General features: G+C 40.3%; 1 protein-coding gene and 1 long non-coding RNA gene across 2 annotated transcripts in view; both read left to right on the forward strand.

The window, feature by feature from the left end:
* The window catches only part of EEIG2 (EEIG family member 2), a 72275-nt gene extending 58812 nt beyond the window's left edge, over positions 1-13463 (forward strand). Inside the window, exons 6-11 of the mRNA XM_075999926.1 lie at positions 3356-3459; positions 8229-8324; positions 8456-8645; positions 8749-8876; positions 9635-9704; positions 10353-13463. Of these exons, the coding sequence (XP_075856041.1) occupies positions 3356-3459; positions 8229-8324; positions 8456-8645; positions 8749-8876; positions 9635-9704; positions 10353-10395 (631 nt within the window). The 3' untranslated portion in view covers positions 10396-13463. The remainder of the gene's footprint in view (positions 1-3355; positions 3460-8228; positions 8325-8455; positions 8646-8748; positions 8877-9634; positions 9705-10352) is intronic.
* A 3302-nt stretch (positions 13464-16765) lies between these two features.
* Positions 16766-22636, forward strand: LOC142868934 (uncharacterized). Its single transcript, XR_012917797.1, has 3 exons — positions 16766-17325; positions 17457-17577; positions 21177-22636. It is a non-coding gene; the product is annotated as an uncharacterized LOC142868934 (long non-coding RNA).
* Positions 22637-23628: the final 992 nt, after the last annotated feature.

Raw genomic sequence — 23628 nt, forward strand, 5'->3', positions numbered from 1 at the left:
GTATATAAAATTTTTGTATCGAATACTCTCTGCTAGCTACTTTCAGAGGTTACAAAGGGAGTTTCATGGAGCTAGCTTAAAAAGAAAGTATTGGTATAATCCAAGCTCTTATTTTACAGATGAGGAAAGTAAGTCACAGAACACCCGAGTGACTTGACTATCTCCTTGTAGAACAAAGATGTTAATAACTGCTGGAGGGCCTCATTTGACCATTCTCTCTGCTTTTGTCTATCTTTGAATTTTTCGTGATGTAAATTAAATTTACTAAAAACTAGTACATTTAAATTAGAAAAACAGGAGTATAACAGATCTTTAGCATTCTCAGATTTAAATTCTAGTTTTAATATTTTATGAGCAAAAGATGTTGACATAGATTATATAATTTTTCTGACACACAAATTTTATATTGTAAGGCCAGTGTGTATGAAGAAGACAGCTGGTAGGTCAACCTGGAACCACCTACCAGCAACTCCGTTTTGTAGCTGTACAACTCATCAAGCAGCCACTAACTCTTGTGAAAGAATGAGACTGACTCTGAGAAGTGCTGATGAAGAAAAAGAATATTTTGAGAGAAAAATTGTTTACCATACTGGCGTTTGATAATCTGGTAGTAAAGCAGATCTAAGGACGATGTAACTCTCTTGAATAATAAGGTTCTAAAGCATTCAAGTTTTAGAAGGAAAGAAATTACTATTTATCAAAATACTTTCATAAATGTTACTGTCTCCCAACTTAATTCTTGAAACAACAGATCTAAGTATTATCCGTATTTTTGAGTGAGGACATTGAGACTCACAGGTTAGGGAACTACTTTTTCCAGGGTCCAGGACTCATTCAGTACATGTGTGTTGATTGCCTGCCACATACCCACATTTACCAAGCTAAATAAGACCAGCGCCTGCTCCGAAGAGATTCACTGTTTATGTGCAGGAACACACAACACAGGATGTTATTAAGACATAGAGGACAGGATCCCTACCACTGTTCCTTGAAAGTCAAATCTTCACTGAGAGGGTGACACTGAACTAAGTTTTAAAGGATGAATAGGATTTTTCAAAGCACAGAAGGTGGGTAGGGACATTCCAGGAAGAGAAAGCAGTTTGCACAAGTTTATGGCATTATGATATGGCATGCAATGTCAAGTAGGTAGTATTGTCATTTTAGGAGGCCATTTTTCACATATTCCTAACATTCCTGTAAAATTAAAGTAACCCTATCTCACTCTATAATGAGCTATTTTAACCAATTTCTCCTAAGAAATATAAAAACATTTTCGGAACAAAGGGGATAATAGAACGAAAACTGGCACATGCATGACAAGCCCTCAGTCATTATTACTCAACAAGACTGAGATGTCTGGGGAGACAAGAGAGCTGCCAAGGCCCAGCTAAGATTTTAGATTCTAAGTTTCCTATATTCTCAATCCCCATATCGGTTAATTTTCTTCCTAATGTTCCAGTATTGGAGCAGTTAGTACAGATGGCTGGCGTTATCAAGGGTTGAAGTTCTTCAGGTTTTTTGAGACAGCAGAGAAGGTGCTAAATGGAAGAAATTGCTTACAGTGTATGGCCATGGAGCTGAAGGGGGACTGATGGGAGGAAAGAGGGAAGGAGCCAGAGTGTGGGCCTTCTCAAGGGTTGAAAAGCAGCTCTGAGAGGTTAAAGGGATGGAGACACTGTAATTAGGCCACCTGTGAAAGGAAAAACAAAGGAATTGGCATTAGAAAGACCTGCCTGCATGAGTCAGCCTTCAATAATTAATGATTGTAACTATAGACTCCATTCTCATGTGTTTCTTTTTACATAGTAGCTTTTCCTATGAAATATTAAATGCAAGTTGGTTTTTTTAAACCAAGCAATTTTATGTCATTTCAAAATATAGTTGGTAATTAAATAGGCATGTCTAGGCCAGACTGCAAAGGTCCTTGTATGCCATTCTAAGGAGTTTAAGCTTTATCCTGAAGCAGCTATTGAAAGGTTTTAAATTAGAGATCAACATGTTAGAGGCACACTTCAGAAAGACCACGGTGACAGCATAGAGTACAAGTCAGCAGACCAGCCAGGAGACTTGCAGTCAGCCAGAAGAAAGGTCCAAAGGCCAAAACTCAAGTAGTTAGTGGAGATGGAGAAGAGATGTTGAATAGGAAAAATATTGCGAGAGAATCTTTGGGATTTGGAAATCGATTCGATGCGGGGAAATGTGAGTAGGAAGGAGGCAGAGGTAATATCTAGGATTCTAGTTTTGGTGATGCCGTGGATCGTGATGGCATTCACAAAAAGAGAATACAAGAAGAAAACAGGTTTGGGGAAAGATGAGGTAAGAAGGCTGTCTAGTGAGTTTGATGTACTTGCAGGACAAATACTTGAAATGTCCCAATAGGATATATAAGTCTAGACTGTAGGAAATCCTGGGCCGGAAATAGTCTATAAATTCAGATTTATATATTTACAGATAGATTTAATGGTACTCTTAAACATCTGTATCCCAAAGAACCCAAATAGCCTGAGGATTCCATTGAGATAATATGGTAAGAATTTAAGATTGCCATACAGCAGGTAAGCATCATGTTCCCGTCAGCCACCTTCCTATTTTATCTCAGGTCACCAAGGGATAGTTTCTAGGAAGATGTGGATTTCCTCTGGATCAACCTCAAAAAGTTAGGGATGTTTTATAATAAAACTCCTTATGTTAAAAAGAAAAAAAGTGTTAGAACTGAAACTTGCCCCTCCTTGCTTCACAGCTGCCACTTGGAATATAGGTCAGGAGCTTTGAATTGGCCAATGAAAATAGATCCATTACCTCCCAGAGCATTCAGTCCAAAAGGCAGGTCTAAATAACTAGGACTTTCTAGAGACTCTCCCTGGGCAGGTGAGCTGTTTACAGAGGAGAAGGCAGAAGATAAAACTATGGATACTATTTAAGAAGTTAGTGGGGCCAGCAAGAGAGTTAAGGTCTGAAGCAGGAGGCATGAGGTATTCTCCCAACCTCAGGGGCAAAGGTGCTTCCTTGCCCAATTCAGAGATTGCCTCTGCCTCGTCTGAGTTGAGTGGACAGGTAAAGTACCCCTCTGTTCATCAGTGTTGGGTCCTCTCTTTGCAGGACTCGATGGAGGCAGTGTCCTTTCTTGTCTCACCTGTTTTGTTGTATAAAAAACCTTCTTCCCCTCAAGAATTTTATTCAACTTTTGAAAAGATGCTCATACATTATTTGTTGATTTTTATTACTTTCACCCTCAAAGGGATAACATTAGTAGGCAGCTTAAATTAAGGCTAAGCTTACCAATCGCTAACAGTATTTCAAACGTTCAGGCTCACCCATAAGTCAAGTTCTGATCCTTAGAAATGTTTATTTACAGGCCTCCCTCTACATCGACATCTATACCAATTGCTGGTGAGTCTGAATCTCTGCAAGAAGACAGAAAAGGTGGAGAGACTCTCAAAGTGCATCTTGGAATAGCAGGTATGGATGTGTAGCCTACTGTTTTTTTAATTCTTGAGAAACAGCACCACTTAATGTCCTAAAAGATTCTCAAAGCCCTCCCAAATTTAAAATTTTATGGGCATATGACTTGAATTGGGCCAGGAAGTATCAGCAGAGTTTTTATTGTACAGTCCTTGGTTAATTCAGTGCTTTATTTTGTCTAAAGTACTGTGCTCTTACAGATTAAAAGCTAGATGTTACAATGGCTCACACCCCCGCTGTCTGCACCTACTCCCCATAGATAGAACAGGATGCTACAGGGTTTTTCCCATTCAACATACCCAACAATCACTGCCAGTCAGCTCTTGGTCGTTGCTTCTGTTCCATGGATCGCTTTCCCTCTGTCAGTGGTTCTTAAGCTGAAGCGTGCATCAGCGCCACCTAGAGGGCGTGTTAAAACACAGATGGCTCAACCTCTGTGGAAAGCAATATGGAGATACCTTAAAGTGATACAAGTGAATCTACCATTTGATCCAGCAATCCCATTGCTGGGCATCTACCCAAAAGATCCAATGACACTCTACAAAAAAGACACCTGCACTCGAATGTTTATAGCAGCACAATTCATAATTGCAAGGCTGTGGAAACAGCCCAAGTGCCCATCAATCCAAGAATGGATTAATAAAATGTGATATATGTATACCATGGAGTACTATTCAGCTCTAAGAAACAATGGTGACATAGCACATCTTATATTTTCCTGGTTAGAGCTGGAACCCATACTATTAAGTGAAGTTTCCCAAGAATGGAAAAACAAGCACCACATATACTCACCAGCAAACTGGTATTAACGGAACAGCACCTAAGTGGTCACATAGGTACTACAGTAATAGGGTATTGGGCAGGTGGGGGGGGCGGGTGTATACATATATAAAGAGTGAGATGTGCACCATCTGGGGGATGGTCATGCTGGAGACTCAGACTTGTGGGGGAAGGGGGGAAATGGGCATTTATTGAAACCTTAAAATCTGTACCCCCATAATATACTGAAATAAAAAAAATTAAAAAATAAAAAAAACCACAGATGGGTGGCACCAGCTGCCAGAGATCTTGATTCAGTAGATCTGGGTTGGCGCCTGACATTTTGCATTGCTGGTGCATTCCCAGGTGATGCTGATGGTCCCCAACCACACCTTGAGCCCCACTTTGGGCAAACATCCATCAACAGTCATAATCTGCTCTAGGACTTAAAACAGGGTAGGGAAAATGTCAAGTCAGATGGAGAAAAAGGACTTGGAGTCTTCCTTCTATTTCCCATGTTAACAGGGTATATTTTTTTAATGGAAAGAAAGGTAAAGTTATATAATTCATACTTTCACCACCTTTTCAAATATGCAAATATGTGGTTTCTTATAAATAATGGTTACTATGAAATTTCCTGATTTAGGATCAGTGAATCCTTTGGATACTTTTAACCATTCCATTAGCTTCTTCCCTTCAGCATTTAACTAATGTGAATTCTTTCTCATATTGAAAAAATAAATAAAAACCAAAAACTCATTACCCCTAAATCCTTCTCTATCTGCTGCTCTTCTGTAGGCTTTAGCAGGCAGGCCCCTCCCCCCGCCCACCTTCCCTATGTATAGATACATTTCTGTGTGTGGGGGTGTATATGTGTGTGTGTGTGTGTGTGTGTGTGTGTGTGTGTGTGTGTGAAGAGAGAGAGCATCAGGAGATGATATATATACCATACACTTTTTATAGCCAAACTTCTAGAAAGAATATACTGCCCATTTATTCTTAAACACATTTGCAATCTGGCTTCTATCTTCTGCCCTCTCTTGATGATATCTCCAGTTACATGAATGTCAAATCCTGTAGACTGTTTTCCTGTTCTCGTCTAACTTGGCCTCTTATTCTTTCTCGAAGCTTTCTCTTCCTTGGCTCGCACCTCTCTGACCTTTCCTTTTCTAGCTTCTCGGAGGCTTCTTCATCTGCGTCCACCTTCCTCTTAAATATTGATGTTCCACAAGGTTTGTTCCCCTCTACTTACTTTCCTAAGCAGTGTCATCTGTACCCTTGGATTTAACTGTCACATAAATGTAACTATGATCTTGTAAATATAAGTTAAATAATTTCAATTCACAAATTTATATTGCCTCTGGACCTCTCTCCTGAACTCCAGGTATATATACCCATATGCTTTTGGGAAATGTCCACTTCATAGCAAATGTTATACTGAAATCCATCTGTTTATCTTTCCCCCAAGCCACACTCTAAGTTCTTCCTGATCAGGTCTTACTTGTTTTTGTGTCCCCAGCATAATGCCAGGGACAGAGTAGAAGTTCGATGACTGTTGATTAGGCATGCTCAGGTGTCTCAAATTCCACATATCCAACCCAATTCTTCCTAACTCTTTATTATTTTCTATCTCAGTTATCCTAACACACACTTCTACCTAATAATTGAGTCCTATTATTTGTGCCTGCTAACCATCTCTCACTCTCAGCTGGATTATTATGAGAACTTTCACTCTTTTACCCCAGTTCATCCTATTGCCGGGGTGATCTTCCCAAAATGTAGATCTGGTCATGTCACACCCTTGCTGGAAGCCACTGAATTGTTTCCTTCTTTAAACTCATAGAAGGCCCTTCCTCAGCAGACACCTACACATCTCTCCAGCTTCTTTCCCCTAGTCATCCACACCTGCAGACCCCGACCCCTGGTACAGGTACGCAGCCTATTAGAAACCAGGCTACACAGCAGGAGGTGAGCAGCCAGAAAGCCAGTGAAGCTTCATCTGTATTTACAGCTGCTTCCATGGCATTAGATTATCATAGGAGTGTGAACCCTACTGTAAACTGAGGGATCTAGGTTGTGCGCCTTATGAGAATCTGGTGCCTCATGATCTGAGTTGGAGCTGAGGCGGTGATGCTAGCACTAGGGCCCTGCTGCAAATACAGATTATCACTAGCAGAGAGGTTTGACTTCATAATAAATGTAATGTGCTTGAATCTTCCTGAAGCCACCCCTGACCCTGGTCCATGTAAAAGTTGTTTTCCATGAAACTGGTCCCTGGTGCCAAAAAGTTTAGGGATCTTTTGGCCAAGCTACACCACTACCCTGCATGCTAACCTGTCTGCTTCTCTGCAAACAAGGTGTGCTCTTCCCTGTGCCTTTCCACACTGATCTGGCTGAAGAGTTCCTATGCCTTGTTAAAGTCCTGATGTTAGCTGCTCTTTCCCTCCATTGCCAGGTTGTGTTAGATGCACTGTTCTTCAGAGCTCTTAATAGCTTCTTCCTGGTGCTTGTATTTTAATACTTGCCACATTGTATTATAACTTTTGCTTCTACCTCTGAACTCTGAGCATGTATTTTGTCTTCTTCATTTTGTACTTTCTATGCTACAAACAGTATTGAGCACAATTGACTTGGCAAAAGCTTAATAAATATTTATTGTTTGAATAGATTCTGAAAACAAGAAGACAAGTGGATGATTTAAGATCCGAGCCAACCCCGGGAGTAAAGGGTTAGCTCTTGATATGAACCAACTCTTTGAGTTCAGACTTTGTTGGCGCTAACTTTGGGTTTGGAACCACTGCAGAGATGCTCGGGATACTTACAGCCTGTCCAGAAATGAGAAACCTTTGCAGAGGGCCAGGTGGCTCCAGTAGCTTACTTGTTTGGCAGCATTTGTTGGTCCCACTACATTCAATGTCATTTATAGCACTGCTGCTATAATAACTGTATTACTCAATTGCTTTCTTTCTGCTTCTAAGTTGAAAACAGTTCTAGCTTCCAAATATTTCACCCTAAGGAAAATGGCTACTGTTCCTCATTCTGTGGAAGAAGCCTGGCTCTGGAAATATATAATTGGCACCTGGAATATGCACGTGATCAGGGACCTCCTAGAAGTGGCCTTGACACTGCATTTTGTACATGTACTTTGAAACCGAATACTATAATCAGTTTCTTGAGAACTTTTATTCTCAGTGCCACATTCCATGCTGTGTTGATTTAAGCCACAGACATTGCCCAAATTATAGCCTAGCACTAGCAACACTAACGTTAAAGCAATAAAGTGCTGTTTAGATTGCTGCTGTGGTGGGTTTTTGAGGAAGCAATATTTCCTCAGAAATCACACTAAAACCTAGCAATTTTGTGAGAATTTATAAGAATACACCTGGCTCATTTTTATTGGAGAAATGCTGAATACAAAAACTGTAATAAGCCGGGCGCAGTGGCTCACGCCTGTAATCCTAGCACTCTGGGAGGCTGAGGCAGGCGGATTGCTCGAGGTCAGGAGTTCAAAACCAGCCTGAGCAAGACCCCGTCTCTACTATAAAGAGAAAGAAATTAATTGGCCAACTAATATATATATAAAATTAGCCGGGCATGGTGGCACATGCCTGTAGTCCCAGCTACTCGGGAGGCTGAGGCAGAAGGATTGCTTGAGCCCAGGAGTTTGAGGTTGCTGTGAGCTAGGCTGACGCCACGGCACTCACTCTAACCTGGTCAACAAGCGAGACTCTGTCTCAAAAAAAAAAAAAAAAAACTGTAATAATTTTACGACAGAGTGCTTTTAAATGTTGTGAAAAACATAATGCATCAGTAAACTAAGGTATATAATAAGTACTTTGTATTTTTTGCAAAAACAGTTGTTTCCATTGTATTGATTTAAAGGGATGTCTTTCACTTTGTAACGTATTTTTCTTGATAATGAACTTAGAGAGTTTAGAAAATCCACAGATTAATTGACCATTAAGTTGTTGGCAGTAATAGTAACATCATGTTATACCATACTGCAGATCTTTCAGCAAAGAGCGCCTCTGTTCCAGATGAACTTGGTGCCTGTGGACATTCCAGAACATCAAGCTATGCAAGCCAGCAGTCAAAAGTATCAGGTAGAGGCTAAAGTGAAGTTGAATTTCTTATCGTTCTAAAGGGATTTGAACCTCCTGTGGTGTGGGAGAAGGCTATTAAATTGCACTGTGTTTGATATTGGTACTATATCCAAAGTGATTTTCTCTGACAGGGTATAGCACATGTCACTCCAGGTCATCTAGTTTCTCTGAGCTCTGCCATAGGAGAAATACCTCAGTAGGAAGTACATCAACAGGAGTTGAAAGTATTCTAGAGCCATGTGATGAAATTGAGCAAAAAATAGATGAACCAAATCTTGATACAGCTGAGAAAGAAGATTCAACGTCAGAAAAACTCAACAGGTTTGCTTTTAGTTTAAAAGAAAAATTTAAATTTAAAAAAAACCTTTGTTTTCATGAAATAATAGAAAGGAGGGAAACAAAAGTATTTTAATTCTTTTCAAAGATGTCCAGTGAAACAAGATTCTGTAGAGTCTCAGCTGAAGCGAGTTGATGACACCAGAGTGGATGCAGATGATATAGTGGAGAAGATATTACAAAGTCAAGACTTCAGCCTAGATTCCAGTGCGGAAGGTGTGTAGATTACTGTTAAGTATAGATGTCTATAGTCCAGTTCTGTGACCCAGGTCAGCAGTAAAGAGGTCAGCCAGAACATCATGGCACTAAGGCATACATGTAAAACAAATTTCATGCCCTGTAGCTCATTTATTTTTAAGAATGAATATTGAATTTGGAAAAACAACAAACTTTAGTTAAAAGAGTTCAATTTTAAAGAAGGCTTTTATTGTATTTTTAACTATACATCCATGTCACCCATGTTCATATACCTTATAATAGGTATTAATGCCTGCTCTATCCTAAGGACTTCAAGCCGCTCTTATAATCTGGAGGGTTGGGGGTTGTGGTCTTAAAACCATAGTAAATAACAGAATTCGTCATTCCTTGCTTAGTAGTTTCACTGAAACTGAAAATTTATATGCCACCAGTTTGAAAGGTATAATTACTCATGTTGGTGTGAATAGCACTTAACAATGGACTTGGGTTCATTATGTAACTGGTTGTAAAGAGAAATAATTAAACTTTAGTTGTGAAAATTTGTAGGAAGAGCTGTCTTCCTTACTCATTTAAAAGAAAAAGAGCTTAAGGAAGGTTGATGAGAAATGACTGTTAGGATATCTTTTAAATTGCCTATTTTAAAACATGTATGTAACTTTGTTTTTTAGGTTTTTTATTTAATGAAATGAAATGTAAATTATGAATTATGACGACATATTATTTGACAGTAGTCTAAGAATTGTACATGTAACAAACATTTTCAATGTGTATTGCAGAAGAAGGACTGAGGTTGTTTGTAGGTCCTGGGGGAAGTACAACCTTTGGCAGTCATCATCTTCCAAATAGGTATGTAGTACGAATAGTATCTTATTAAAATACAGACTGTTTAAAAAAAAACAAAACCGGCCGGGCGCGGGTGGCTCACGCCTGTAATCCTAGCACTCTGGGAGGCCGAGGGGGGCGGATTGCTCGAGGTCAGGAGTTCAAAACCAGCCTGAGCAAGAGCGAGACCCCGTCTCTACTATAAATAGAAAGAAATTAATTGGCCAACTAATATATATAGAAAAAATTAGCCGGGCATGGTGGCGAATGCCTGTAGTCCCAGCTACTTAGGAGGCTGAGGCAGCAGGATTGCTTAAGCCCAGGAGTTTGAGGTTGCTGTGAGCTAGGCTGACGCCATGGCAGTCATTCTAGCCTGGGCAACAAAGCGAGACTCTGTCTCAAAAAAAAAAAAGAATTGGGAAATGTTACTAGATTATTATGGATTAATAAGTGTGAGAGGTTCATAGACTAATTCAATGTATTAATTATAAACATTTACTATTTCAAGTCTTTTCTATCTGTGATACCGTAAACCTTGTGGAAATCAAACCTAATAGAAAAATGCCTAATGCACCATCTGTGGGGGAGGGGACGGCCAAGGTTACTTAGAACAATTGCAAACACTACGGGCTCAAACTTTTGACGTTTTTTTTTTTTTCCCCTGCTGTTTAGGGTGGGATCTGGAGCTTATGAACAAGTGGTGATCAAACGCTAGAAGTCGAGCTGGTGCACCGAAGTTGCCCTGTGGATTTAAGATGTGGATAATTGATGTATCAATGCATTTTATTCAAGCACTTTAATAGAAAAGAAAATGAACCTATTTAAAAAATGAAGTTCATCTAACAAGAGGAAAGGCAAAGCTGATTTCCTCTGTGGAAGTGCCCACCACCATCCTTCCCCACCCGCCGAAAGGGAGCACCTGAGTGGCAGTTTCAAGGCACTGTGCGGTGTGTGCCTTGGAAGTCCATGGCCTCAGGAGTTGCTGCACGGGTAACGAAAAGCCTTTTTCTTTCAAAACACTCCAGTGGGGTCAACAGCATTATACACCTCGGAGTATAATTTTAGTATTCAAGTGTAAAGTCTGTGATAAAGGTGCTCAACAGATTGGGGCTATATGGGGTGTTTGTAAATTTTATGTTTGAGAGACAATAAGGGAATATCATTTATATCCTATAAACCTATAAATTCTGTCAAGATAATTATAATTCCTGTTAAAGAAATCTTCCGTATTATACTACCTACAGTATTGTACCAAGTTGATTAACTCTCTTTGATATAATAATTGATAAAGTGTGGGTGTTCATGCTTTGGGAAAATGTTAGACTACAATTTCAACATGTAAAATGCTTAATAATTGTAAATGTATCAGTCATAAATCAAATGCTAAGTGCGTTTAAGTCTGAGATACATGAATGGATGTAATGCCATTATTATGCAATATATCAATGTATATTGTTACTTGTTAATATTAGATGAGCTGCAGAGTCCCCATTAGCACTACATAAAGGATTCAAAATAAGTTTAATATTCAATATGTTAGGCTACTTTAAGGCACTCTTACAGAAGAGCTGTTTTAACTCACTGAATATTATTAGATCTGCTGGTTTTAGGGGTCAAAAAGTTTAGAACAAGAGGAAAATTGTGATATGATCAGAAACAGAGAAGCCTTTTCTATGTAAATTCAGACTTATCTGAAACTAAAAATTATTCCAGAGAGGTAGTGAGTATCAGACAGGACAGCTGCTCCACACAACACCTCTAAGGCAGACAGTGGTTTTCTATTTTAGCACCCCATGATCAGATACTGTGTTCTCTTCTTTATCAGAAGGTAGTTGTTTTAAGGCAAAAATAGAATATAACATACATAAAATATAGCTTTTAAAATAAGAATATCTATTCTGGATCCAGTTTAACAGCACAGCAGATAAAAAACCTTAGAGTTTTCCTGGTCTTACATGACAATTGCCATGTGGAAAGATCTAAACTTTCTAGGAATCACTCAGTCAATGAAGAAAAATGTAGATTCTGTAGAACCAGCAATTCCCCAATTCTTTCTTTCAAAATCATCTCCAAAAAAGATAATATGTCAGAATAGAATTACTTTGATCTAGGAATTTTCACATTGGCAAAATAGGGGAGAAATTATTTTAATATCCAAATTTAGAGGTATAGAAAAATTTGAATAGTTAACGTTAGAACATTTGTTTATTTTTTAAAATATTTCAGAGACTCTACGTTAATCCTATTTTAACAAATAGATTCTTAAAATTTTTTAAAGATTACACTATTTTATAATATTTTGAATATCGAGAGGGTTTTCTGAGTTATTAGATACTTTTTATTTTTTAAGATTTATTTTTAAGAAAAAAGCATTGATCTGAACATTTTGGTGTAACCAAGGAAAATGTTATCACAAGTGGTAAAGATTTGCTGTCTATCTTCATATGAACTGATCCATTCATTATATATTATGGAAAAAAATCAAAGAAAGGTTTTTATAGAGATAGGAAGATACTGTTTAGAGAGATATTTATTATGACTTTTTTTAAAATATATTTTTCTATCTTCAAAATATTATTTCTAGGCTATATTTTTTATTGTCACTTCTGCAAATGATTTGCAGTTTTGGAAACGATTAAATTAGATTGTGAGTGGGGTTCAGCAAGGACATTCATCAGACATATAAGAGGTGCTGTAATCAGAGCAGTACCCTCCCTGTCTTACTCATCCTTAGCTGTCCTTGGCCCTATACCTTTATATAAGACTGGTTCTCGATATTTAAAATGGTACAGAATTTTTTTTTTAATGTGGAGAGATTTTGAAATGCATAAAAATCATGCCTTTATAATTTTAGCAGCCACCAAACACATCTTGATTTATGTACTAGTAAATATAGCAAATATTTTAATAAATAGAAACATTGATTAGGAAGAAGAAAGCACTCATAGCTATATCCTTTGTAGTCAGTGAAAGTCTGGGTTCATTTTATTCTATTTTGTGTTCCATTGGCACACTTTGCATTCAAATTTCAGTACAGTCCTTTCAAAATATTTGTTAATGGTTTCGTAAGTGTCTGCCTGCCTTTCTAGTGCTTAGAACATACATTGTTAACATCTTAACCACATAGCTATTGAAAAAATCTACTTATTAAATAAAATCCACTTTTGATTCTGAGTTTAGACAATTGGATTTGAAAAATTAGATTCTCAAGACATTGATTTTTAAACATTAACATCAAATTTCAAATCAACCAGTCTTAGCAAATTTGTAGATGTATATAATACTTTTTCTAATTCTATCCTAGAGAAAAAGACTCATGGTGTTTTAAAACTCTGTATTTGTAATGAGATAAGAAATAGTCTTAAATACCTTGTTTGGGAGAATGCACAGGCTAGTCCGGAGACCACTGCCTGTGGGCTGAGCTGGTGATTGAGACCAGACAGGATGTGAAGGGGACTGATGGCAGAGAAGGCTTGGCCATCAGTTCACGCTTGAATGGTTGACTCCTGGTGATTTTGAAAGCTTCTTTTTACAAATAACTAATGTGGATTAGTACTTATGATCTGAGCAAGTCTTAACCAATAATCCTAAACTCCAGCATCCCATTCCAGCATAATAATATCTAGACTAGATTAATAATCCAGAATAATATCCAGACTAGATTCTTTTATATATGTTTTTTTGTACAAAACTATAAGCCACAGAGGTTGACCACTTAGCCCATTTGCTTGCTAAAAGAGGGAAAAAAAAATCTTCAACTAACCTCCAGTCAAAACATATTCAAATTCAGGCAGCAATGAGTTTTAATAAATTAAAACATCCAGAAGTGATTTTAGACTTTTAGTTTTCCATAACTGGACCACTTTACAAGCTCAAGCTGACAGTATTATTAAGAACTTCACTGAAGTACATACTCTGAAGTATTAGGCTCCCAGAATATATAACAATGCTCTGAGACAAACTGGGCTCACGTGATGGGGTTGCATTTTATTTTCTTAACAGGTCTTTAACTTGGTCAGCTCACTTAGATGGTACGTCATGTGAATATAATCAAGTACTGTAGTTGAAATTGTGTTATACCACTACTTACATGTTGGCTTAGGTACTATGCATAATGTTAATAGCTGAAATGTTAAAGAATATGAAGTCTAAACTATAAAGGATGAAGTATACCTATATTAAGCCTGTTTTAAGACTGCTCGGGAAATAAAGGCCTTATTCCCTTATATATGCGATTTTCATAATGTATACATAGTATATTCTAAGTGTTCATGTGGGTGGTCTGTGTACTCCCCATACAACAAAGTTGACAGATTTTTTAATTTACACAATGTATTCTGCATTTTTCAAATATTTATCTTGTGTACATTACAAAATTCTCACATTAATATTCATTGACCAAATCCCATGCAGGGGAAGACATTTAGAGTACATTCAATTTGGCTGTTTTTGAAAATATACCTTATTTTGGGGATCACTTTTCTCTCATGTGTGTGATTTTTTAGAAGTTGGTACAGTGTGTGGGTGACCATACAAATGTTTATGAAAATGTTATTGAAGTGATTCCGTCAGTATTTTGTTTTAATACTTGGAGAATGACCTTCATATTTATATATTACATTTCTTTGTTTCAAGTATACAGTGATAAATCCAGGAAGTGTTTCCTTTTTTTAACAATAATTTGTAAAGTGTTTATAATAATGTAAAGGTGAATCTTATATATGTTCAATAAAAATCATATCTTAAAAGTTTAGATGTTCTTTATTTTTTTATTTATTTATTTTTTGACACAGAGTCTCACTTTGTTGCCCAGGCTAGAGTGAGTGCCATGGCATCAGCCCAGTTCACAGCAACCTCAATCTCCTGGGCTCAAGCGATCTTCCTGCCTCAGCCTCCCGAGTAGCTGGGACTACAGGCATGCACCACCATGCCCGGCTCATTTTTTATATAGATATTAGTTGGCCAATTAATTTCTTTCTGTTTATAGTAGAGACGGGGTCTCGCTCTTACTCAGGCTGGTTTCGAACTCCTGAGCTCGAGCAATCCGCCCGCCTCGGCCTCCCAGAGTGCTAGGATTACAGGCATGAGCCACCGCCAGGTCTCCTCAACCATTTCTTAAGAAATCGATTTCACAGCAGATCTTAAACCATTTCCACAGTGATTTTCCTGAGAGTATGCATTACAGAAAACTTCGAACCTCTGCAGAAAATTGGCATACCTAAGATTTTTTGCATCCTACATTTGGCAGTCCTCAAAGCAAGTAAGCACGTGCAGTTACTTTAACCACCTCGGTACAGCGCTCACCAGCCCACAGCGGGCACTCATAGTCCACACGATAGTTTGTGCAGTGCATTGACGACAGATCCGTTTTGCTGTTGTGTGATGAGGAAAGCTTGAAAGCGCTGAAAAACTTGTTTTACTTTACAGGCAGCTTTACTTGTAATGCAAATCAGAATAGGTAACATATACGTAGATGTTTTCATTATGTTATTTTTAAATGTTCACAATTTTATTTTTTTATTTATTTTTTTTTTTGAGACAGAGTCTCACTTTATTGCCCAGGCTAGAGTGAGTGCCGTGGCGTCAGTCTAGCTCACAGCAACCTCAAACTCCTGGGCTCAAGCAATCCTCCTGCCTCAGCCTCCCAAGTAGCTGGGACTACAGGCATTCGCCACCGCGCCCGGCTAATTTTTTTTGTATATATATATTAGTTGGCCAATTAATTTCTTTCTATTTATAGTAGAGACGGGGTCTCACTCTTGCTCAGGCTGGTTTCGAACTCCTGATCTCGAGCAATCGGCCCGCCTCGGCCTCCCAGAGAGCTAGGATTACAGGCGTGAGCCACCGCGCCCGGCCCACAATTTTATTTTGATAAATGAAAAATTAGAAAAGTCATATCACGGCTGTTGGCTAAAGTCGCTGTGCATGTTCATCTGTAGCTATCAACTATAGTCAATGCTGGTCCCGAAGTGGTTAAATAGGAAAAGTATGTGCAGATAGGATTTTGCTCTGCCCCCCAGGCTAGAGTGCAGTGGCATCATCATAGCTCACTACAGCCTCAAACTCCTGGGCTCAAGCAATCCTACTGCCTCAGCCTCGTGAGTAGCTAGGATTACAGGCATGCACTGCACCCATCTACTTTGTTTAAATTATTTTTTTTTTTGAAGTGGTGTCTGACTATATTGCCCAGCCTAATTTTGAACTCCTAACCTCAAGCAATCCTCTCACCTCGGCCTCCCAAAGTGCTAGGATTACAGGCATGAGCCATGGCACCCAGTTCTTCAGTGATAATTTTAAATAATTTGAACCATTATTTAAAAGATTGCAAGCCAGGTGCAGTGGCTCATGCCTCTATTCCCAGCTACTCAGGAGGCTGAGGGGGGAGGATCATCTGAGTCCAGGAGTTCGAGATTCCAGTGAGCTATGATGACACCACTGCACTCTAGGCCAGGGTGACAGAGCAAGACTCTGTCTCAAAAAGAAAAAAGATCTTGAAACATTGCATACTTTGCTTACATAAGGTAAAATTGTTCCCTTTGCTGTAGGATTAATGAAAGATTCTGTGTAAATGTAGTTCCATGAGGATTTCTACCATAAAGCCCTGGGAGGGCAGCATGATAAAGGGCAGACAGACAGGGACAGGCCTGGACAAAGACACAGCAGTGGGAAAACACAGGGCCCACTCATTGAAAGCTTAGGCTCTGATGGGTCAAGGGTGAGGTGTGGGAGGAGGGAGTGTTTCGGGGAAAGACAATAAAATAAGCACAGCTTTTTTTTTTTTTTTGAGCAGAGTCTCACTTTGTTATCCAGGCTAGAGTGAGTGGCATGGCATCAGCCTAGCTCACAGCAACCTCAAACTCTGGGCTCAAGCAATCCTCCTGCCTCAGTCTCCCAAGTAGCTGGAACTACAGGCATGTACCACCATGCCTGGCTAATATATATATATATAGCCAACTATTATATATATATAATTATATATATATAATAGTTGGCTAATTAATTTCTTTATAGTAGAGACGGGGGTCTGGCTCTTGCTCAGGCTGGTTTTGAACTCCTGACCTCGAGCAATCCGCCCGCCTCGGCCTCCCAGAGGGCTAGGATTACAGGCGTGAGCCACCGCGTCCAACCTAAAATAAGCACAGCTTAATTTGACTAATTCTAGCTTGACTCATAGCATACAGGATGAAATGGAACAGGTAGAAACAAGAGATAATTGCAGCCATGAAGGCAAAAAAAAGTGCAAAGAGTACATATAATTTGGCAGGAACATTAGAACCCAACAGATAAAGAGGGCATAAATTGTTAATTTTCAAGATAAAAGGTAGGTAACGGGCATGCTGCTGGCTTCAAAACCCTGTACACATTCTGTACAACATTTACTGTACACATTCCTGACTTCTAGGTCCTACCAGCTTGTTTGCTAGACCTCAGCTATGTTCCTAAGTGTTTTTCTAGATATTCCCAAGGATGTGCATCATATATAATGATAAATCATGTTTTCTGCAGTTAACGCCTATCATCCTCCATGAAGGCAGAAATCCATTTTTCTCAAAGTCTTCAAAAGATTCCACACTGCTACTGCCGACAGTGCTGTCCCAGACTGCCAACTGCTCAACACAGTCTCCATGGGACCAAGTATACGGAGGTAAAGATTTTTTATTGTTCAAACCAGGTTGCTAAAAAAAAAAAAAAAAAAAGGTTTTTTTTTTATGTTTTTGGCACCCAAACTCTAATTGAGGGGCTTGCGTTTATTTAGATTTATTCCTTGATAACCAGGGGCAGAATTGAGGGCTGAGGACAACACTTTGGAAGACCTAAACTACTGGGCCTGAGGAAGGTCGGAAATCAGAGAAGAGAGGAGCAGAAAGGGTAGAGGTTGGAGAAAAGCCAGGAAAAGGTGAGCTGGGTCCTGCTGCTGCCTGAGGAAAAGCCCAAGTGGGGCACGTTTGGGGAGCACTGAAGGAGCTGCATTTCGCATCTCAAAAGTGCATGTCGCTGGGCGGGGTGGCTCACGCCTGTAATCCTAGCACTCTGGGAGGCTGAGGCGGGCAGATTGCTCAAGGTCAGGAGTTCAAAACCAGCCTGAGCAAGAGCGAGACCCTGTCTCTACTATAAATAGAAAGAAATTAATTGGCCAACTAATATATATACAAAAAATTAGCCAGGCATGGTGGCGCATGCCTGTAGTCCCAGCTACTCGGGAGGCTGAGGCAGTAGGATCGCTTGAGCCCAGGAGTTTGAGGTTGCTGTGAGCTAGGCTGACGCCATGGCACTCACTCTAGCCCCGGCAACAGAGTGAGACTCTGTCTCAAAAAAAAAAAAAAAAAAACAGTGCATGTCAAAAACTGATGAAACTACCAGCCTGAGCAAGAGCGAGACCCCGTCTCTACTATAAATAGAAAGAAATTAATTGGCCAACTGATATATATATAAAAAATTAGCCGGGCATGGTGGCGCATGCCTGTAGTCCCAGCTACCCGGGAGGCTGAGGCAGAAGGATCACTCGAGCCCAGGAGTGTGAGGTTGCTGTGAGCTAGGCTGACGCCACGGCACTCACTCTAGCCTGGGCAACAAAGCGAGACTCTGTCTCAAAAAAAAAAAAAAAAAAACTGATGAAACTATGCCACGTGCAGTGGCTCACACCTGTAATCCTAGCACTCTGGGAGGCCGAGGTGGGAGGATCGTTTGAGTTTAGGAGTTTGAGACCAGCCTGAGCAAGAGTGAAACCCCATCTCTACTAAAAGAAATACAAATAAATTAGCTGGACAACTAAAAAATATATACATTAAAAAAAAATTAGCGGGCATGGTGGCACATGCCTGCAGTCCCAGCTACTCAGGAGGCTGAGGCAGGAGGGTCCTTTGACCCAAGGAGTTTGAGGTTGCTGTGAGCTAAGCTGATGCCACAGCACTCTAGCCCAGGCAACAGAGTAAGACCCTGTCTCAAAAAAAAAAACCTCTTAATGTATATCACATCTAGTCTGGGGCAGGGGTCTCCTAAAGAAAACTGCCTGTCAAACCACATTTTTTGTTGCTATACAGTGCAGTTTAATTCTCTGGAGCAAAGACATCTTAAGGTTTTCTTTTTGAGGCCTCTACTTTGTATTTGCAAACTATGTGGCCCATTCAAGTAGTTTTCCTAGAAAAAAGAAACAGTCTATCCCCAAGAAGGCCACAGGTTCTTACAAAATGGGAATCCACTTGTAGTTAATTGGGAAGAAAAATAAGAAACCTTTGATGGCTTATAAGCGATTTGAATTTTAGCATGAAGTTTATGCACTACTATTAATGTAAGACCACATGTAATCAATAAAGAATGGAGTACATTTAGATGTAGTTATAAAATACCTTGTTAAAGATAAAGGAAGTTATATCAAAAATATATAGTAAATACCATTTGCGTGAAATAATTGTAATCAAAAAAGGACACTTAGGCTCATTGTAGTGGTTCATGCCTATAAACCCAGCACTTTGGGAAGTAGAGGTGGGGCAATTGCTTGAGGCCAGGGGTTCAAGACCAGCCTGGGAAAACAGTAAGACCCGCATCTCTACAAAAATTAAAAACTTTTGAAGTACTTTTTATTTTTTTTTAATTTTTTTTTTTTTTTTGAGACAAAGTCTTGCTTTGTTGCCCAGGCTAGAGTGAGTGCCATGGCATCAGCCTAGCTCACAGCAACCTCAATCTCCTGGGCTCAAGCAATCCTCCTGCCTCAGCCTCCCAAGTAGCTGGGACTACAGGTATGGGCCACCATGCCCAGCTCATTTTTTGTATATATATTAGTTGGCCAATTAATTTCTTTATATTTATAGTAGAGATGGAGTCTCGCTCTTGCTCAGGCTGGTTTCGAACTCCTGACCTCGAGCAATCTGCCCGCCTCGGCCTCCCAGAGTACTAGGATTACAGGCGTGAGCCACTGTGCCCGGCCTAAAGTACTTTTTTAAAAGGACAGTTTGTCCACGGGAATTCTATGAGGAATGGTGGGCAGGAATGTTCCCTTCAAGAGAAGGAGTGAATTTGAGAGTCTTCGAGTTCCCAAAAGGGTGTGGGAGGGTAGATATTAAGGATAAACAATTTACTTAAAGTCTTTAAATTCTATATAGTTCTATGGTTAAAAAAAAAGTGAAAATATTTTTAAAATAAATATTTCTGAGTTGTCTTTATCTTTTGCTTTTGTAATTTAAAAATTAAGGTTATTATAGAAAAACTTTGCAATTTACTTTTTTTTTTGAGATGGGGTCTCACTGTGTTCCCCTGGCTAGAGTGCAGTAGTGTTATCCTAGCTCACAGCAACCTCAAATTCCTGGGCTCAAACCATCCTATTTGAGCCTCCCAAGTAGCTAGGACTACAGGCACACACTACCACACCTGGCTAATTTTTATATTTTTTGTAGAAACGGGGGTCTGTGTGGCTCAGGCTGGTCTCAAACTCCTGGGCTCAAGCGATTCTCCCATCTTGGCTTCCCAAAGTGCTGGGACTACAGGCATGAGCCACCACACCAGGCCTGCAGGGTTTTTTTTGTTTGTTTGTTTGAGACAGAGTTTCACTCTGTTGCCTGGGCTACAGTGCCAGGCCATTAGCCTAGCTTAGAGCAACCTCAAACTCCTGGGCTCAAGCAATCCTGTTGCCTCAGCCTCCTGAGTAGCTGGGACTACAGGCATGTGCCACCATGCCTGGCTAATTTTTTCTATATATATTAATTGGCCAATTAATTTCTATTTTTTTAGTAGAGACGGGGGTCTCGCTCTTGCTCAGGCTGGTTTGGAACTCCTGATCTTGAGCGATCCTCCCGCCTCAGCCTCCCAGAGTGCCAGGATTACAGGCATGAGCCATCACACCTGGCCTTCAAGCAGAATTTAAGTTTGACAATAGAATATTTCCCCTCCAATAGTCTGCAACAAGAAGCTTCTCAAACCACATGTTCTAAAATTAATACTTAGCTCTGGGATTATGGTAGCAGCAAATATGCCTTACTCCAGATATATGGTATAATATATAATCAGTAGGAGTTCCCTATCAAGAAAGCAAACACGGCCAGTCACGGTGATTCAGGCCTGTAATCCCAACATTTTGGGAGGCCAAGGCAGGAAAATCACTTGAGGCCAGGAGTTTGAAACCAGCCTGGGCAATATAGTTGAGACTCTGACTCTACAAAAATTTTAAAAATTAGCCAGGCATGGTGACACTAGCCTATAGTCCCAGCTATTCACAAGACTGAAGCAGGAAGATGGCTAGAGCCCAGGAGTTCAAGGTTGCAATAAGCTATGATCATGCCACTGCACCCCAGCCTGGGCAACAAGACCCCATCTCTTGGGGTCTTGCAAAAAAGCAAAGGCAAGAAAATTAAAGTTATTATATGAAAACTTCCCCAAATAAAGGGGGCCTAAGAAAAAGCCCACTTAAACCATATGATTGTGAAATTTCAGAAGTGAAAATAGCATAAACACTTGAAGACATGAAGAGCTCAGTTTCTTTCCAATCCCCTCTTTCTTACAAAGCTCCAAGAAAATTATTCTCACAACTGAAAAGAGTGGAAAAGAGGAATTGCCATCCAGCACTGCACACTGGGATGCCCTCAGAGGTGGGTAAAGGGAGAGCAGATGACCAGACTGAACAGAGGCAGTAACTGGAAAAGGATAACACTTCATTTCAGCAGGTTCCCACATTCTGCAGATGCCTGAGAGGTACCAGAGATCTGGGTAGGAGGTACATACAACTCTTTCTATATAAAGCAGAGGGGATTCTACACATAGAGTGTAGGGTTGCCACTGTTCTGCTTCTTTCCATAAACCTGTGGTGTATTTGACCATTCTGTTCTAGAAACAATCTTGCAGAGGAATGTTAATCTTCACTCTCTAGGTCTACAATATGCGCTGCTGTGAAAACTGGCTGCCTGGATATAAGAATGAACCCTGCAAGAATGGATAGTGAGGCCGGGCGCGGTGGCTCACGCCTGTAATCCTAGCTCTCTGGGAGGCCGAGCCGGGCGGATCGTTTGAGTTCAGGAGTTCGAAACCAACCTGAGCAAGAGCGAGACCCTGTCTCTACTATAAATAGAAAAATTAATTGGCCAACTAATATATATAGAAAAAATTAGCCGGGCATGGTGGTGCATGCCTGTAGTCCCAGCTACTCGGGAGGCTGAGGCAGGAGGATTGCTTGAGCCCAGGAGTTTGAGGTTGCTGTGAGCTAGGCTGATGCCATGGCACTCACTCTAGCCTGGGCAACAAAGCGAGACTCTGTCTCAAAAAAAAAAAAAAAAAAAAAGAATGGATAGTGAGATTCTCTAACAATACTCCTAAGATCAACATGGTTACCTCAGATAGAACACATACCTTGTGCCAGGCATTATACCCTTAGCACTTACAAGAACCTTGTGCCAGGCATTATACCCTTAGCACTTACAAGAACCTTTACACGTCAGGTAAAAACTTCCTTAGCAAACCTGACTTTGGTTGCTTCTGCATTTATAGCCTCAGGAATTTATGGCAGTAGGGAATTAGATCTGTAATTGATTTTTTTCCCCTTTAGAAAGAATACCATTTCTGTGCTACTAAAAGGTAAATGGTGTTTGACTTTGTTTAGAATAAGGGTCTGCAAACTATGGACAAAATCTGGCAGCTGCCTTTTTAGTAAATGTTTTAGTGAACACAGGCACACCCACATTTTTACATATTATCTAAGGCTGCTTATACTCAACCCAAGCAGAGTTGAGTAGTTGTGAGAGAGACCAGATGACCTGGAAAAGATTTACTATCTAACCCTACAAAAATGTTTGCCAACCTCTGGCTTCAAAGTATTTGAGCCTTTCAATGTGCAAAGAAAGGCCTGTATCAAGGTAGAGCGGTAAAGATATAAACTTCAAGAATGTTGATACAGAAGCTGCAGAAAGACTAGGAGGGCCAAGAGAAAAGAGTAGCTTCAGCCCCATTTCTGTCATGAGTACTTAAAAGTTTTCCAGGCCGGGCGCTGTGGCTCACGCCTGTAATCCTAGCTCTTGGGAGGCCGAGGCGGGCGGATTGCTTAAGGTCAGGAGTTCGAAGCCAGCCTGAGCAAGAGCGAGACCCCGTCTCTACTATAAATAGAAAGGAATTAATTGGCCAACTGATATATATATAAAAAAATTAGCCGGGCATGGTGGCGCATGCCTGTAGTCCCAGCTACCCGGGAGGCTGAGGCAGAAGGATCACTCGAGCCCAGGAGTTTGAGGTTGCTGTGAGCTAGGCTGACGCCATGGCACTCACTCTAGCCTGGGCAACAAAGTGAGACTCTGTCTCAAAAAAAAAAAAAAAAAAGTTTTCCAGGTGAGGCCAGGTGCGGTGGCTCACGCCTGTAATCCTGGCACTCTGGGAGGCTGAGGAGGGGGGTGGCTCAAGAGACCAGCCTGAGCAAGAGGGAGACCCTATCTCTACTAAAAATAGAAAGAAATTAATTGGCCAGCTAAAAATATATAGAAAAAATTAGCCGGGCATGGTGGTGCATGCCTGTAGTCCCAGCTACTTGGGAGGCTGAGGCAGGAGGATGGCTTGAGCCCAGGAGTTTGAGGTTGCTGTGAGCTAGGCTGATGCCACAGCACTCTAGCCCGGGCAACAGAGTGAGACTCTGTCTCAAAAATAAATAAATAATTCCAGGTGAGGGTTCCAGCGATTAGGTTTGGATAAAGTTAATCAACTAACTTTGGAGAAAGAGAAAGGACTGACCTTGGCTAGAAACCTTGGCTCTAATACAAAAGGGCAATGATGAGAAGGGACCCCTAGGGTGAAAACTGCAGAGGCCTAAAAGGTGAGGACAAGAGGGCCTTAGAGAATGGGTGAGGCAGGGCAGGAGTACAAATCTCTAGATCACATGCCCATGTGACACTCCAGTGGAAGGGGAAATCGGTGTAGATACATGGGAAGTCCAACAGAGCCGTTTATGAAATTCATGGAAAAAACAGCCGATTTAGCAGTG

Source organism: Microcebus murinus, chromosome 2 (genome assembly GCF_040939455.1).
Source record: "Microcebus murinus isolate Inina chromosome 2, M.murinus_Inina_mat1.0, whole genome shotgun sequence".
In the NCBI taxonomy this organism is placed as follows: Eukaryota; Metazoa; Chordata; class Mammalia; order Primates; family Cheirogaleidae; genus Microcebus; species Microcebus murinus.